We start from the raw sequence: 17218 nt of genomic DNA, 5'->3' as shown, positions 1-17218 counted from the left end.
GACAGTCGGAAATTGAGAGGGAAGGGGGTGACAGAGAGGGTGGGAAGCAGAGAGACACCTGCAGCCCTGCTTCACCACTCGTGAAGCTTTCCCCCTGCAGGTGGGGACCAGGGGCTTGAACCTGGGTCCTTGCGCCCTGTAACATGTGCGCTCAACCAGGTGTGCCACCGCCCGGCCCCCCACTCTTTCTCTCTTTTTCTTTCTTTCTTTCTTGCTTACTTGCTTGCTTCCTCTCTTCCTTTTTAGTTTTTTCATGACTGTTTTCATGTTACCCCTATGAAATCTGGAAAAATACCTTTTAATTCATTGTTTCTGGGTTTTTATTAATTAATTTGTTTCTAAAACTAATCAGTTTTTTTCATGTTTTTTAAAAAATATTTATTTATTTATTCCCTTTTGTTGCCCTTGTTGTTCTATTGTTGTAGTTATTATTGTTGTTATTGATGTCGTTATTGTTGGATAAGAGAGAGAGAAATCGAGAGCGGAGGGGAAGACAGAGAGGAGGAGAGAAAGACAGACACCTGCAGACCTGCTTCACCGCCTGTGAAGCGACTCCCCTGCAGGTGGGGAGCCGGGGCTCGAACCAGTAGCCTTATGCCGGTCCTTGAGCTCTGTGCCACCTGCGCTTAACCCACTGTGCTACTGCCCAACTCCCAAAATTAATCAGTTTTATACTTGCTTCCATTGTATTTTATGTTTTCATAATGATTTTTTATTAAAAAAGCTACCTGTGTGGTCATATATGATTCTTTTTTTCCTTAAAAGCACTGTCCTAAGTCTTAGTAAATGTATATATAAACTCATATATATATGGGTTATGCTTTATTTTGTTTAGTTATTAATTGCTAGTTGAAGGGTATTTACAGCTTATCATGGTGAGAATTGACATATTTTTACTGAAAATAATGGTGATAACTGTATAAACCTGGCTATGCTTATACCATCCCAATACCATTGATAGTTTGATCTATAGTTCTAAAAATCATTATATACTGTGGCAACACATGTATCTCAGTACTAATGTGACTTTTCTTTCTAGTAGTAGTAAAAAAAATTGGATGCTCTAGTTTCATAAGAAGTTTATTTGTAATTATCTTCCATCAGATGAAAGAATATTTGCACACACATTGCCAATATTAAACTAGATACATTGGTCAGGGAATCTCTTGAATTTCTTGAGCACCCTTTCCCTCTTTTGAACTAGAATCCAAGCAGTAGAAACCCATCACCTTACAGTTTCTTAAATTGCACACATAATAACTCTTTAATTTTACTTTTCCTAGGGCTACATTCTCAAGTAATTTCATTTTCCTTTCATTATTTATGATTGGCATAGGCCTGCGCGATGAGTTTGTGTCTAACACGATTTTGAAATAGTGGTTTTCTTTTACTTTTGTGTCTCATAATTACTGTAGGGTGTAACTCAATCTTGCCATATTCCAAAATGGCAAGTGGCCTCAACTCAGTTCTCCCTGCAAAGAGAGTGGGGAGCCAACATGCATTACTAATCTATTATATTGCATATCAAACAAATCCAAAGATTATCCAGTTTCTTCCATAAAAGCCAAGGCCCTTTTGTAATCACAATACAATATTTGTCCACTCCCTTCTCTGTAATTCAATATATTTTGGGTGACCAAGCAATTCTACATGGATAAGAAGAATCACTCCTCCCCCACTGTACCCCCACTGTGGATGGAGGGGAAGTATATGCTATTAGTACATTTGAATGAATCTGGTAGGAAATAAGATCTTGAATTCAGTATTGGAATCTTTACTACCAAGTTATCCTCTGAGTCTCATACTTTCTCATATTAAAACAGAACAACAGTTAATAATATGAGCCAGCAGAATCTGCCGGTCTGTACCTCCTGCCTTAGATAATTTTGTTTTCTCCCCGACTATCACAACTGAGGACAGATGAACAATTGCCTCTTGGCCATAAAGACTACTCAGACTCATTAGTGCCCATGCCAAACTCTGATACTTTGGGGGTTATCCAAATCATTGAACTCTGCATCTTCTAGAAGGGAAGACTTTAGTTTTCATAAAGATTCTAGTGAAAGTTTTGACTTATTTCATGAAGGCTGCTTTCAACATTAGATGTCAGGAAATCTGACTAACATAAGCATAAGCTATAATAATGATTGTTGTTTATTTTAGAATTCTGGCTAGGCATGTTTGGAGGTCTGACACATCCATACCACCAAGGTCCTAGTTTCTTCTCTGCTATTATAAGGTTAGCTTACAGTTGCAAGATAGTGTGTTGGTTTGCCCTCACTCTAAGCATTATGCCCTTATCTAACTATATTCTAGCCAGTAAATAGACAGGAAATCTCATCCGATTTATTGTTATTTAAGAAGTTGAGAAATCTCTACTGAATCTGCCTCCCTGAAAGACTTGTATTTAGATTGCCAAAGCCAGAAGCAGTTCTTCTCTGAGCACCAAAGACTAGTTCAAAAATGAGTAAGTGACATTTTTATTTTCTAAACTGAGAGGCAAACAAGGAAGAAGGTGCCTACTGGGTCTTCTACAAAGGAACCCACTTGGGGGCGGGGCAGTAGCACACACAGTTGGAAGGGCAAGGACTGGCGCAAGGATCCGGGTTCGAGCCCCTAGCTCCCCACCTGCAGGGGGATCACGTCACAAGCAGTAAAGCAGGTCTGTCTTTCTCTCCCCTGTCTCTGTCTTCCCCTCCTCTCTCCATTTCTCTCTGTCCTATCCAACAGCAACAGCAATAACAACAAGGGCAACAAAATGGGAAAAGTGGTCTCCAGGAGCAGTGGATTCATAATGCAGCCAGCGATAATCCTGGAAGCAAAGACACAAAAAACAGAACAGGGATCGTAGAGCTGGTTTATAGGAGAATTAATTTTTAGACTACAAAAATATTCAATACAACATAAAATGTTGCTAAAAGCAACGAATATTCTTTGTCCTAGTATGGAAGAGGCAAAAAGGCACCATGGGCATCATCTCCATCTGTTTCTGTCCCTTGACCAACAACCTGTGGAACCTGGCCTGGTGTACAGCTGAGGCCCAGCAATAGAACCCTCCTAGGAAGTGTGCTTTGCTGTGCTTTGCTTTGCTTTGCTTTGATTTGCTTTGCTTTGCTTTGCTTTGCTTGGTGTCTGGCAAGTAAGACAGTGGCTTGTAGCCTCTTGCTGACCCAAGGCTGACTTGCTTTGTATGTCACATCCACTTCAGCACCTCACCTTGCTGAACTACACCAGAGAAGTGCCTGGTGTGACTCCTGTCTTCACAACTTCTTGCCTTCACTTCAGAGCCAGGCTTTGATCTTTTCTGCTGGATCCTGTTTCTGTTGACGTCTCTTAGTCCCTTGGGTCTGCAGGTTCTTAGCAGAACTGCATCCCAGGCGAATGATTCATTTCAACCCTGGCTGACGTCTGCGATTTTATTTTTCACCAGTTATCGCTGGGCTTAGTCCCTACATGGACTTTCTCAGTGTTGTGTTTTGTTTTTTCCTTTCTCTCTCTCTCTCTCTCTTTTTCTGAAGGCATCAGACAGAAATTAAGAGGAAGAGAGAGCAAGATTTGCAGCTCTGCTCTACCACTCATGAAGCTCCATCTGCATGCAGGCAGGGACTGGGGGCTTGAACCCAGGTGTCTGGGCATTACACTGTGGGTGCTGTACAGGTGTGCCACCATCCAACTTCTGACGTCTGCATTTTAAACTTCTGATTATATAGAATGGACTCTCAGCAGAGGCAGGCTGGGAGTATGGATTGACCTGTGAACGCCCATGTTCAGCGGGGAAGCAATTACAGAAGCCAGACCTTCCACCTTCTGCAACCCACAATGACCTTGGGTCCATGCTCCCAGAGGGATAGAGAATGGGAAAGCTATCAGGGGAGGGGATGGGATATGGAGTTCTGGTGGTGGGAAGTGAGTGGAGTTGTACCCCTTTTATCCTATGGTTTAGTCAGTGTTTCCTTTTTATAAATAAAAAATTAAATAAAAAAATCAGCAAAGGCCAGAGAGATAGTTCACCAGGTAAGGTGAATACCCTGACATTCTAGCAAACCAGTTCTAAACCCTGGCACCAAGCGGCAGGTACATTAGCACCAGGGGAAGTTCCAGCGCTGGGGAGTCTGTCCTGTCTCTAAGCAAATGAAAAAGCTGCTTAGAGCAGTGAAATTGCACAGGTGTGAGGCCTTGGCTCTGCATAACTTGCAGCAATAAAAATAACAATAATTCAGAAAAAATGGACTCTCAGCCATAAATCCTCCTTGTGACTGAAAACCCACATCTTAACTATGAATAACTTGAATGTGAGCACTGCTACAGTTTTATGAAATTATTCTTTTCTAAAACTTCATGTGAAATAGTACTGGCATCTATATCCACATGAGATTTGGGGGGAAATGAATATGACTATATATGCTTTTTTATTAGACTAATATTTTCTTTTCTTTCTTTTTTCTTTTTCCTTTTTCTCTTTCTTTTTCTTTTTTTTTTTTTTTTTTTACCAGAGCATCATTCAGCTCTGAGTTATGGTGGTGTGGGGGGTTAAATCTGGGAGCTTTGGAGCCTTGAGCATGAGAGTCCCTTTGCAGAACCATTATACTGTCTACCCTCCGCCCTTTAACTAATAATTTCTATTGTGCTTATAGCACCGTAAATCTAATCTCTATGCTGTATGAGGATTGATTTTTAAAATTTCAAAGCTTAGAAAAATAGAGTGCACCTACTATAAAAAATAAACACTTGAGGCACCAGGAGGTGGCAAAGTGCATTAAGCGCAAGGACCGCCCTAAGGATCCTGGTTCAAACCCCCGGGCTCCCCACCTGCAGGGGGGGTCTATTCACAGGCGGTGAAGCAGGTCTGCAGTTGTCTGTCTTTGTCTCCCCCTCTCTGTCTTCCCTTCCTCTCTCGATTTTTCTCTGTCCTATCCAACAACAATAACAACAATAATGATGACAGCAACGATAAACAACAAGGGCAACAAAAAGGAAAAAAATGGCTTCTAGGAGTAGTGGATTCACGGTGAAGTCACGGAGCCCCAGCGATAACCCTGGAAGCAAATAAATAAATAAATATAAATAAATAAACACTTGTGTCCTGACCACCCAGATTTTTAAAAATGTAAGTCTTTTGTGATGATTGTTTCAAATCTAGACTCTGTTTTGAGTGCATTTTTTTTATTGCCACCGGGTTCATCACTGAAGCTCAGTGGCTGAACAGCAGTCCACTGACCCCACTGGCCACTTTTTTCTTTTCTCTTCTCTTCTTCCTTTTTCTATTCCTTATATATTTTTTATATTTAGAGACAGAAATTGATAGGGAAAGGAGATGAAGAGAATAAAAAAGAAAGAGAAAGAGATACACACAGCACTGCTTCAGTGTTCGTGAAGCTTCCTCCTTGCAGGGGGGAACCTGGGGCTTGAACCTTGGTCCTTGCATATGGTAGCATGTGCACGTTACCAGATGTGCCACTACCCAGGCTCTAAAGTATCACTTAAGTTCTGTATATAGGCAGAGTTAATATTGGGCCAGTGGTAAAGTGGGCATGACTCCTTCCCTGGCTGCACAGGTAACTCACCAGACTTCAGTGCTTCTGATTCCCAAATGGGCCATGCCCTCTCTGCCTCTCAGAGAACAGCTATGCTGACAGCTGCTCCCTGGGCTGTGAGGTGGAACAATGGAGGCCTTGACTCTATTGGAAAAGAGTTCTGGTGATGAGTCACACAGAAAGTTCCAAGCAGGGAAAAGAATATTTATTAGAACAAAGGAAATATCATATCCCTACAGGGAGCTCTCCAGGCACGACCTCAGGAAAGAAATCTGTCCAGGAAACAAACAGCTGTTGGATTCTCCGATCACTGGTCCTTCTCTCTGCCTCATTGTTTAGTCTTCTTAGGTTCACATGTAGGGAAATGACCTCCCAAGATTTCTGAACATATGACATATCCATCCAGCCATGTGGAAAAAAAAGTGACTAGCAGATATTTCAACTCAATTCCATAAATCCAAGGGAGGGACTCTGATGATCTTATTCTGGGTCAGGGTGCTTGCTTTAGGTTCAATAGAAGGAAGCCTGGGCATGCAAGCAAGCTTGGCCTCTGATTCCCTCTTCTGTAATTCTATAAATTTGAAGGCTGAGGGCTGTTCTTAGGAAGAAGATGCCCCTTCCCTCCACATGGAAATGTGTCTCCAGAGGACAATGATCGTAGTTTGAGAGACACACAACTGTAGTTTCACAGAAACTGGGAACAAGGGGGCTGGGTGGTGGTGCACCTGGTTAAGCGCTCATAGTACTCAGTGCAAGGATCCAGGTTCGAGGATCACAAGCGGCAGAGCAGCTCTGCAGGTATCTATCTTTCTCTCTCCCTATCTCCCCTCCCCTCTCAATTTCTCTCTGTCCTATCTAATAAAGTGGGAAAATGGCCACCAGGAGCAGTGGGTTCATATTGCCAGCACTGAGCCCCAGTGACAACCTTGGAAGCAAAAAAAAAAAAAAAAAAAAAAAAAAAAAACTATGACTGACTCTAGAGTAAACACCTACTAACTGGAAAATCATGAGAGGACGATAGTGATGCTGAGGAGAATAATGAAGACAGCTACCCAAGAGGACATCAGAACAGGTGTCTCAGTACAAGGCTGGTTCAATAGGATTTGTAAATGGAAACCATATTTATGAATGAACTACAGTCTGAAAATGATGTTAATGTTTCTTCCCCCCCCATAACTATGGAGACTCTGTTATACTCTCCTGAACATGCAAAAAACAGTGACAGTCAAACCCCGAACTCCTTCAGAGTCTTTGTAATTTGATGTGATCCTTGCATATATACTATAAGACCTCCATTTTTCTTCTTAGCAGTACCTCTTCCTTCTTTTGACTTTATTCACTTGTATTTGTGAAGGTCTGTGCTTGGCTCTTACACTTGCAAGTCCTTTCAAACACTTCCCGAAACAGCACACTACACTTGGCATTATTTAAATGTATAAAATGTGTACATACATAGGTATAAAATGAGATTGTGTTTATATTTCCAGACGAGCTTTTGTAAAACTGAAGCATAATACTAATCGTGGTACTAGACTTAACCTACAGAGTTATGACATAATACTTTCCAGAAGAAAATAAAGTTTACACTCAAATTGGAGGATGGAAAATAAGCATCCTCCATGGGCCTGTGGAATAGCATGTTGATAGCCTGTTGACTGTCATCATCACCACACTTGACGGGAAGTTAATTGAGTTTTGGATTGACAAATACATGGGAACTCAGCAGACTGTCTAACACCAAAGTTAGTTAGCTTTAAGAAAGACATGGGGTTGGCCAGGAAAAAAGTATTGGAATGCAAGATTTGCATATACTGGGTTCTGGGTTCAATCTAGTCTTTCTCTCTTCTCCTCTTTCCCTCCCTCTCATAAAATGCTAATTAAAAAAAAAGAATGGCACATGATTGCCAACAATGTGGTATTACAACAACATGGTATATAAGATGGTCAGTTGACATTTGGTCTGGTCTGGGTAAACTTCTAGCTCATTCCACACACATGTTGTGTATATGAGTACACAGACACTGTTAGTCACATAAGCACCTCAACTTTTGCTGTTATTTATCTTAACTTCTTCCCAGTATGTGGGAACCAGCCATTCTCACTGCAGTGATAATTGACTAAAATTCTGGGTGTCGGGTGGTAATGGGTTAAACACATGTGGCACAAAGCGCAAGGACCCACATAAGGATCCCAGTTCAAGCCCCTGGCTCCCCACCTGCAGGGGAGTCACTTCACAAGTGTTGAAGCAGGTCTATAGGTTTCTCTCTTTCTCTGCCCCTCTCTGTTTTCCCCTCCTCTCTCCATTTCTGTCTGTCCTAACAACGACATCAATAACAACAACAATAACTACAACAACAATAAAAAACAAGGGCAACAAAAGGGAAAATAAGTAAATTTTAAAAATCATAAAAAAAAAATTTGACTAAAATTCTTTCCCCATGATTGACACTGAACAGGGCACAAATATCTGCTAAATTCTCAGAGGATTCTTGTTACTAATATGTATGTTTGTGCATGTATTAGCTCTGTTTTTCTGTGCAAAAATGGATCATAACTTCCATGACTCTTCCCCTCTCTCCATATATATTTATAGCCCACAAGTCAGCTGTCAACCCAGGCTCCTGTCTTCCTTATATCTGTATCCCAAGCTTAGAGTGTGTCATGGCAAATGCTAGAAGAAGAAGTGTGTGTCATATAATAAGTCTTCTTCTTCTAGCGTTTGCCCTTCTTCCGTAGCCAGTCAACAGCGTCAGGTTGAGCCTGATGTAAAGTTTTGAGACCTCCTTTGAATCTGGAGAGGTGGCAGTCGTTGACTATGTGGGTCATAGTCTGTCTGGAGCCGCAGGGGCAGTTCGGGTCGTCTCTGGCTCCCCAGCGATGGAACATAGCAGCGCACCGGCCATGGCCTGTTCCATAGCGATTGAGGAGGGCCCAATCATAACGTGCTGGGTCAAAGCCGGGTTGACGCTTGCAGGGGTCTGTGATGAGGTGTTTGTTCTTGACCTCAGCTGACTGCCAACTCTGTTTCCAAGAGACTGGAACAGAGAAGTTCAGTGTAGGCTTAGGGGACCAGATTGGGTGACGAGACGTCAAGCGTTGGACAGGGTGGGCGAAGATATCCGCGTAGATTGGCAGGTCCGGTCGAGCGTAGACGTGGGAAATGAACTTAGACGATGCCGCATCCCGACGAATATCTGGCGGGGCGATGTTGCTAAGAACTGGCAGCCATGGAACCGGGGTGGAACGGATGGTTCCAGAAATGATCCTCATGGAGGAATATAATTTGGAATCGACCAAGTGGACATGGGGGCTACGGAACCATACTGGGGCACAGTATTCTGCAGTGGAATAGCATAATGCCAGATATAATAAGTACTCCATAGTCACTGTTAAATGTTTATTTCATGTTATTTTTTCAAGATGAAAGGGAACTTTTTTTTTTACCTTTATTTACTGGATACAGGCAGCCAGAAATTGAGAGGGTAGAAGGAGATAGAGAGGGATAGATAGACAGACACTTATAGCCCTGCTTCACCACTTGCAAAGCTTTCCCACTGCTGGTGGAGACTGGGGACTTGAACTTGGGTCCTTGGGCACTGTAACGTGTGTGTTCAACCAGGTGTGCCACCACCCAGCCCCTATTATTTATTTCATAGTCAGGTTATTCATGTATTTCGTCTTTTAAAACATGTAAATGATGTCCTTGAATGCAAAACATTTTTTCTATTTAAATATGATTCAAAATACTATTAAAAAGAACTTTTATAAAAGCGCTTTGGCCTTGATGCTAATAAAAGTCATGATGATTGTAACATGAAACCCCCATTTCCTTTTTATTTTTCAGATTATTTGAATATATTTTGCTCTTTAGAGATGGAGTGATGTTTCAGATTGAACAAGCAACCAAGCTGTGCTCCAAGTTCACTCTGGCAGAACCCTGGGACCCGCTAGATATCCCACAGAATTCCACATTTGAGGACCAGTACTCCATAGGGGGTCCCCAGGAACAGATCACTGTCCAGGAGTGGTCCAACAGAAAGTCAGCTAGATCATGTAAGTGGTAAACACCACTTAAAGACTGGGGGTTAACTCAGCAGGAGTGCAGAGGACTTGCATGCCTGAGGCCCCAGAAGTCCCAAAATCACCATTAATCCACCATATGCCAGAGTGATGATCTCTGTCTCTTGTAAAAATTAATCTCAATAAACTAAAAGGAAGAACTAGATGAAATACTACTTCTCAGGAAGCATGAAGACAAAAGAAAAAAGAAAACATTCTAAATCAGTCTAAATCTAAAACATTGTAAAGGAACATATCTGCTGGGAATGTGTATAATAAGCTTAACTGACTTATTTAGCCCCTTCTCCAGTTGAAGTTTCCATGTATGTTCTCTTAGTGCAGTGCCAGGATCTAAGTATTGGATCTGAAACTACTCAGATTTTTACCAAAAATTCTGTAGTGCTTAGTTCTGTCTTTTTTTCCTCCTCCTCCTCCAACTCCTCCTCCTCCAACTCCTCCTCCTCCTCCTCCTCCTCCTCCTCTTCCTCCTCTTCTTCCTCCTCCTCTTCTTCCAACTCCTCCTACTTCGCCTTCTTTTGCCACTGGGGTTACCACTAGGGTTCAATGCCTGCACAACTCCAACTCTCTTGGGAGTCAGGTGGTAGTCGCAAAGCACAAGGACTGGCTTAAGGATTCCAGTTTGAGCCCCCAGCTCCCCACCTGCAGGGTGGTCGCTTCACAGCAGGTCTGAAGGTATCTATCTTTCATTCCCCCTCTCTGTCTTCCAGTCTTCTCTCTATTTCTCTCTGTCCTATTAAAAAAAAAACTCCACCTCTCCTAACAGGCTTTTTCTCCCCTTTTTTATAGAGGCTAAGGGAGAGAGGAGAGGCACCTGCAGCATTGCTCCACCCCTCATGAAGCTTTCCTCCTGCATGTGGGAACCAAACTAGTTTTTCTTAGCCTTGGCTCTAGTTTATTAAATGCACACCAATTATACTGGGCGTCTCCATTTCCTTCCCCCATGTCACTTCTGAACGTGACAGTGACCAAATCTACTCCCATCATTATATCTTCTTTTATACATAGATCTTCTTTTCTATTATACTGTCAATTCCAGAAGTAGAGGTTTTTTTTTTTTAATGTATTTGTTTTTAGTGAAAGAGAAGAAGATACATACACGGGGGTTGGGGGGAGATAGCATAATGAAAGACTCTCATGCCAGAGGCTCCAAAGTCCCAGGCAGGTTCAATCCCCTTCACCACCTTAAGCCAGAGCTGAGCAGCGGTCTGGTAAAAAAAAAAAAAAAAAAAAAAAAAAGGTGAGGGGGGTGAACGGGATTGAATTGAACCTGGGACCTTTGGTACCTCAGGCATGAGATTCTTTTTACATAACCATTATGCTGTCTCTCCAGCCCCAACTTCTAAAAGTTGGAGATTTTATGCTGTGGAAAATAAAGGGAAAATTCCCACCATAATTAAGTTGTAGGATTGCCAGAGAATATGACAATTTCACTTTTTGGACATACACCCCAAAGAGATGAGAACAGAGGCTAAAAGGGATATTTATACATCCACATAGGTAGCAGCACTTCTTCACAACATCAGAAGGTGGAAACAATCCAAGTGCCCATCAGTAAGTAATTAGATACCCCAAAGACAGTACAATAGAATCTTATTTCTTAAAAAACAAAGGGAATTCTGGTACATGTTACAACATGGACGAACCATAAGGGAATTTTTCTTTGTCACTAAGGGACAAATGCTGTGATATTACACAAAATAGCAGACCAGGCGTTAGCACACCCAGTTAAATGCACCTAATGCCAATCGTGAGGATCCCGTTTGAGCCCCTGCCACCCACCTGCAGGGGAAAACTTCACAAGCTATGAAGCAGGTCTGCAGGTGTTTATCTTTCTCTCTCCCTCTCTATCTCCCCCTCCTCTCTCAGTTTCTCTGTCCTATCCAGTAAAATGGAGGGAAAAAATGGCCTTCAGAAGCAGTGGATTCATAGTACTGGCACCAAGCCCCAGCAATAACCCTGAAGGCAAAAAACAAATCCACAAAGTTAAGTGCCAGAGTCTTCAGATACATAGACACTAAATGTAGAATGATATTTATCAAGGAAATGTTGGGCAAAAGGGGAAGTTAGTGTTTAATAGGCCTAGTTTCAGTTGAAGAAGTTGAAAAAGTTCTGACAGTGGGTTGATGGGTTCCTAACAATATGAGTCAACATGCCACCAAACAATACTTTAAAAAAAAAAAGGTTAAAATCGTATGTTGGGTGACAAAATAAAAAACACAGATAATCGATTGTCTTTCAAATTAAAAAAAGCCAGCTTCCTTTCCTATTCCAGATGAAACCTGGATTGGCATTTATACAATCCAGGATTGTTATCCGGTCCAGGAGATCTTCATGAAAAATTTCAGTGTGCTGTTCTCCACGCGGTTTTTTGACATAGAGCTGGGCATCAAGGATCCGTCGGTGTTCACCCCTCCGAGCACGTGCCAGACAGCACAGTCAGAGAGGATGAGTGATGACTGCTCTTGGTAAGATGCCAGCATGAGCTCCAATGCCTTGGGGGTCAGGTCCGTGCTCCACAGGGACTTGAGGAGAGGAGACGCTTCTCTGGAGATAAATAGCACAGTTTTAGGAAGATAAGCAGCGGTGTGAGTTTTCTTGTACGCATCATTTTGGCTGCTCAGGCTTGAAGAAGTAGAAAAAGAAGTAGAAATGGTCATCTGAGCTGAAGAGATGGCTCACTCAGAAACTCAGATGTTTCTAGGGTAGCCTTTGTGTGCAATGTCCACCACTGAGCGGACTGTTGTTTCTGACATTGCTGAGAATAGCTAGACTGCTGGCACGTCATGGCAGGGGAAAAAAAGGGAAACTTGGTTGCAATAATCATTGTTTAGGTTCTTGGCAGACAGTGATCACTTTCTTGCCTGCGCCAGTGTTGACTGCTTCCCACCCCCCTGCCTCCACTTGCTCCCTGAAACATCTCTTTAGTGACTCTCCTCTCCACCTCCCGCCACTAAAAATAGACATATGGCCCCTTCTGGGCTGCAGAACTTTATGGCATGATTTCTGGGGGTGTAAACATGATTGAAAGAAAATAAAAGCTATAGCACAAAGTAGTGACTCTTACAACAGGGCTAGAGAAATCCTGTCTCCTCTACCTGCAGGGGAAAGCTTTGAGAGTGGTGAAGCATTGTTGCAGGTGTCTCTCTATCACCCCCGCTCCGCCCTCTCTTGATTTCTGGCTGTCTCTCTATCCAATAAGTAAATAAATAAAGATAATACAAAAAGTAAAATAAAAATCCTGCCTCTACCTGGGTAAGCCTGAGCCGTATATGCTTCCCTTTTTCTGTGTAAGAGTATGGCTGTCTGTGCTGACACTTCCCTTACTTGTGATACTTACTTGTGATATGACAGGTAGTGTTCTAGAAATAGCACTGAGCTGGGAGTCAGGAGACTACTGTCTCTGACACCCAGGGTAAGATTTCCCTTGAACATGAAGCCCTTGGATAAACTCAATGCACCATGCTTGCCTTCACCTCTAACTTTGGGAGCAGTATTTCACAACTTCTTCAACTAACTTCTGTTCATTCTTCTCTCCAGATCTGCTCACACATGACCTTCTCTTCCCAGGCCTGGAGTGGGCCCAACCTGCAGCTTGAGCTGTTCTCACAATACTTCCTAGGCTGTGTACTAATTTCCTGTGTACTAAATGCCAACACAGTCCTGGCTCTGAGCTCCTTAGCTGCGGGTACCGTGTCATGTTTATTTTTATATGCCCAGCACCAAGTAAGTGCCTGGCACATAGTGCCCTAAACATTTGTAGAGAATGTCAGCCTCTATGAACCTTTGAGTCCTCGCTTATTAAATGAGATTGGGTGTGTGATCTCTAGGGAGATACTGAGTAGTAAAATGTTGTAAATTCATATGCTATCGCATTTCATCGGATCAACTATCTATCATCTACTACCAAGAAAAAAAAATCTGTAACACCTATGCTATGCTGAAAACAGTCTGTACTACTCACAGCTTATCACTGTTATCTCAATAAATACATTTAATTGAAAGTCAAATTGTTCTTTGTTATGTTTTCTTCTAGAACAAATACAGATTAGCTTGGTTTAAGGGTGTTATCTGCTCAGTTGTAAATAAACGAAATTCTTGGGGCCAGGCAGCAGCACATCCGGTTCCTTAACATAGTACTAAGCAAAAGAACCTATGCAAGGATCCGAGTTCTAGCCCCCACTCCCCACCTGCAAGGAGGAAGCTTCACATTCAGTGAAGCAGATCTACAAGTGTCTACCTACCCTTCTCTCTGCCTCTCCCTCTCTATCACCCCCTCCACTTTCAATTTCTCTCTGTCCTGTCCAATAAAATAGAAAAGATGGCTGCCAGGAACAGTGGGTGCATAGTGCTGGCACTGAGCCCCACTGACAACTCTGGAAATAAATAAATAAAGTAATAAAGTAGTTCTTCATGGGATAAAAAAAAAATTAAGAGGGCCAGTTGGTGGCAAGCTTGGTTGAGTGTAAATGCTACAATGCACAAGGACTCAGGTTCCAGCCCCTGGTCCCCACCTGCAGAGGGAAAGCTTCACAAGTGATAAAGCAGTGTTGCAGGTGTCTGTCTTTCTCCCCCTCTGTCCTTCTTCCTCTTGATTCCTGGCTGCCTCTACCCAAAACAGATAAAGATAATAAAAAACTTAAAATATGTATTAAAAAATTAATTAACTTCTCTCAAATGCCTGGACTTCCACTGACCTTCCTTGAAATCTACTTGCCTTGATCAGTCAACCCAGTAAGTCTTAACACAGTTTTTTTCCTTCAGTCTTCCTAGGCCAACAGTTCCCAAGCTCCATCAGCAGAGTCTTCCTCAGTCACCAATCAGGTGCAGATTCTTAACATATGTCACTGCTTTTGCAGCATCCTCATTCATTCCCTCCTTGCCCTGCGTTTTCTCCTGAAGTCGTCCTCAGCTCAGCGAGCCAGTCAGCGGGTCAGAAGCTTAACTGCACTGCCTGGAAGGCACAGATGTCAGTGGCATTCACAGCCAGGGAAGTTTTTGTGACAGTGTTTGCACCATTCCTTATCTTTTCTCTTCACATGACTATCCTATTCGTCTCTGAACTGTATATTTTCCCTTTACTCTCTTACTGTAGCTTCCTCCCACCCATGCAAATACACATCTTCACTCAAATGAAAAGGGAGGAAATTCATTTTATACATGTATATGTAGAAGTGCCCTTTTATATACATTTTTTTCCTCCAGTTGGTCCATTTCAGGAACTGAAGCCATTTTACAAAGATCCCAAGGGATTTTGCATCTGGTGTTACTTTAGCACATCTGGCAGTACCTTGCTCCTGTGGTTTTTCACTGCCTAAAAGTAAAGGAGAGGACACTGATCTCAAAGCCAGGTCTAATTCTCTTGACTTCATTTCCCCTGAGAGATGGGCTCTGATTTACTTCTTGGTGTCAGAGGGGTTTCCTTAGTCACCTAACTTGTATACAAAGTCTCCAGTGATCTCATATTGAATCTCATATTGAAGAGGTCTGTAAACTAAGGTCAGTGTGGGGCCGGGTGGCGGTACACCTGGTTGAGTGCACATGTTGCAGTGTGCAAGGAGGAGGTTTGAACCCCCAGTCCCACCTGCAGGGGAAAAGCTTTGCAAGTGGTGAAGCAGAGCTACAGGTGTCTCTCTGTCTCTCTTTCTCTTTCTCTTTCCCTTCCCGCTGGATTTCTGGCTGTGTCTATTCCAATAAATAAGGATAAAAAAAAAAACTAAAAAAAAGATTTAAAGAAAGAAATAGGAACAAATATCCAGAGTCTCTCTTATCTATAGACAAAATAGTTTTGACAAAGTACCTGAACTAGTTTTGGGAAGCACTCATGTAATTAACTGTAGAAATAACACCCATGAAGTGCAGTCGTAGACACTCTTGTGGTATCCTCTCTCACATGTCTTTAACACTGGAGCAATAAACATGAGATGTTCTATCTTCCTCCTCACATTGGCACCATCCAGTCTTTGAAAATACAGTGTGTACCTTTTGCGAGATTTCCCTTGCTAGCTTTCACTATCTCAGCACTTCCCCATTCTTTAAAGTTACTTTGCCTATATATTGGCTTGTGTCATGTGAAGATTTAAATTTTTCTCCAAGTGTGTAGATTAAAATGACTTAGAGAATGAGCTTCTTCAAAGACTTGGTCACTTACGGGATTTTCAAGTCTTATAGGTAAGGATGAGAAGATAGCTTACTTGGTAGAGTGTCTATGTTAGCATACACAAGGCCCTGGGTTCAAGCTATGGCACAGCATGAGAGTACTTGAATAGCACGAGGGGAACCCCACGTATGGTAGAGCACTGCTGAGGTGTATCTCCTCTCTTATCAGTGTGTATTTTTCCTTACTTTTCTATCTCAAAACTTTTGGAAGAAGTTGCCCAGAAGCAATGGGATGATTCATGTATAAGGACATAGCACTACACTCAAAAGACTTAATGTAAAATTTTGACTTTGAAAAATTACTTAATTTAATAAATCTTCCATTTAGATGAGTCCATATGCTTCTATAAGTTTGTTAGTAATAGATTCATTGAATGAGTGAAGTTAGTCACAAATGGACTAAATTTAGATGCCTTCCAACTGAGAAATGATTAAACTGTGTGACTGAAAAATAAAAGCAATACAATGCAGATGAATGAATTAAGTTGTTTAGTGATTTAAGCCATAGAAAGAGAGGGTCTGTATGTTCAGATTTGAAAAATTAAATAAATTGTGAAGTTCTATAAAAGCAAGAGCTTTCAGGGCTGGGTGGTGGTACACCTGGTAGAGTGTACATGTTACAATGCATAAGGAACCGGGTTTGAGCCTCTGGTCCCCACCTGCAAGGGAAAAGCTTTGTGAGTGGTGAAGAAGACCTGGAGGTGTCTCTCTGTCTCCCTCCATCTCTATCTCCTCCTTCCCTTTCAATTTTTGGCTGCCTATATCCAAAAAATAAAGATTTTTTAAAAAAAGCAAAAGTGTCCTTGGAACCTCATCAAGATGCAGTCACAATGAAATAGAATCATTCTGTCTGATGATGAATTGTTTCATCAGATGTTTTTTGCTTTGTTTTTAACATGAAGTTTAGAGAATATAAGACCAAGGGTTTGGCAGTATTTATCTGACTGTATCCAAAAGAGAAAAAATATGGGATCTGGCAAGATAAATAAAGGATACTGGGGGGCAGTTATGTAGTCCAAGTGTTGTGATTTGGGCCAAAGTCCAGGAATACCCAGATTTGATTTTCCTTTCCCTATCAAAGAGCTGTAGAAGAATAAACTCAAAATACAAATCCAAGCCAATCATCCTTACTATATGATCATCAAGAGCTCTTTAGAACCAGGTAACTAGACTGCAAGCAAGTAGAGGAAGCACAGGCTAAAACAACCACAGGCCAGAGGGGGCTAAATTACTAGATCTGCCCATTGGACTACAAATTTCTACTCCAGTATCACTCCCAGTTCAGCTAAAGGGAACACAGAGCACCAGATGAAAAGGACACATGAACAAACAGTTGTCTTGGGACTTTTACGCTGCCTCCCCTAGACCTAGGTTAGTGACAGCCATGTATACACAACCTGCTTGCAGAAGAACTCATGAAACCAAGAGAAAGACTGGGTGATGTCCTT

The 17218-nt window shown here is 42.0% G+C and overlaps 1 protein-coding gene across 2 annotated transcripts in view; it reads left to right on the top strand.

Moving 5' to 3' along the window:
• Window positions 1–13621, top strand: part of EPDR1 (ependymin related 1) — a 33578-nt gene extending 19957 nt beyond the window's left edge. The window contains exons 2-4 of one of the 2 annotated variants that reach the window (XM_060195848.1): window positions 9379–9587; window positions 11887–12079; window positions 13152–13621. In XM_060195848.1, coding sequence (XP_060051831.1) covers window positions 9379–9587; window positions 11887–12079; window position 13152 — 403 coding nt within the window. In that variant the 3' untranslated portion in view covers window positions 13153–13621. Of the gene's footprint in view, window positions 1–9378; window positions 9588–11886; window positions 12084–13151 lie in introns of those variants that run through there. The other variant, XM_016193486.2, reaches the window with a different exon arrangement.
• Window positions 13622–17218: the final 3597 nt, after the last annotated feature.

Source organism: Erinaceus europaeus, chromosome 8, assembly GCF_950295315.1.
Source record: "Erinaceus europaeus chromosome 8, mEriEur2.1, whole genome shotgun sequence".
Lineage (NCBI taxonomy): Eukaryota > Metazoa > Chordata > Mammalia > Eulipotyphla > Erinaceidae > Erinaceus > Erinaceus europaeus.
This window is presented reverse-complemented; position numbering and strand designations above follow the sequence as displayed.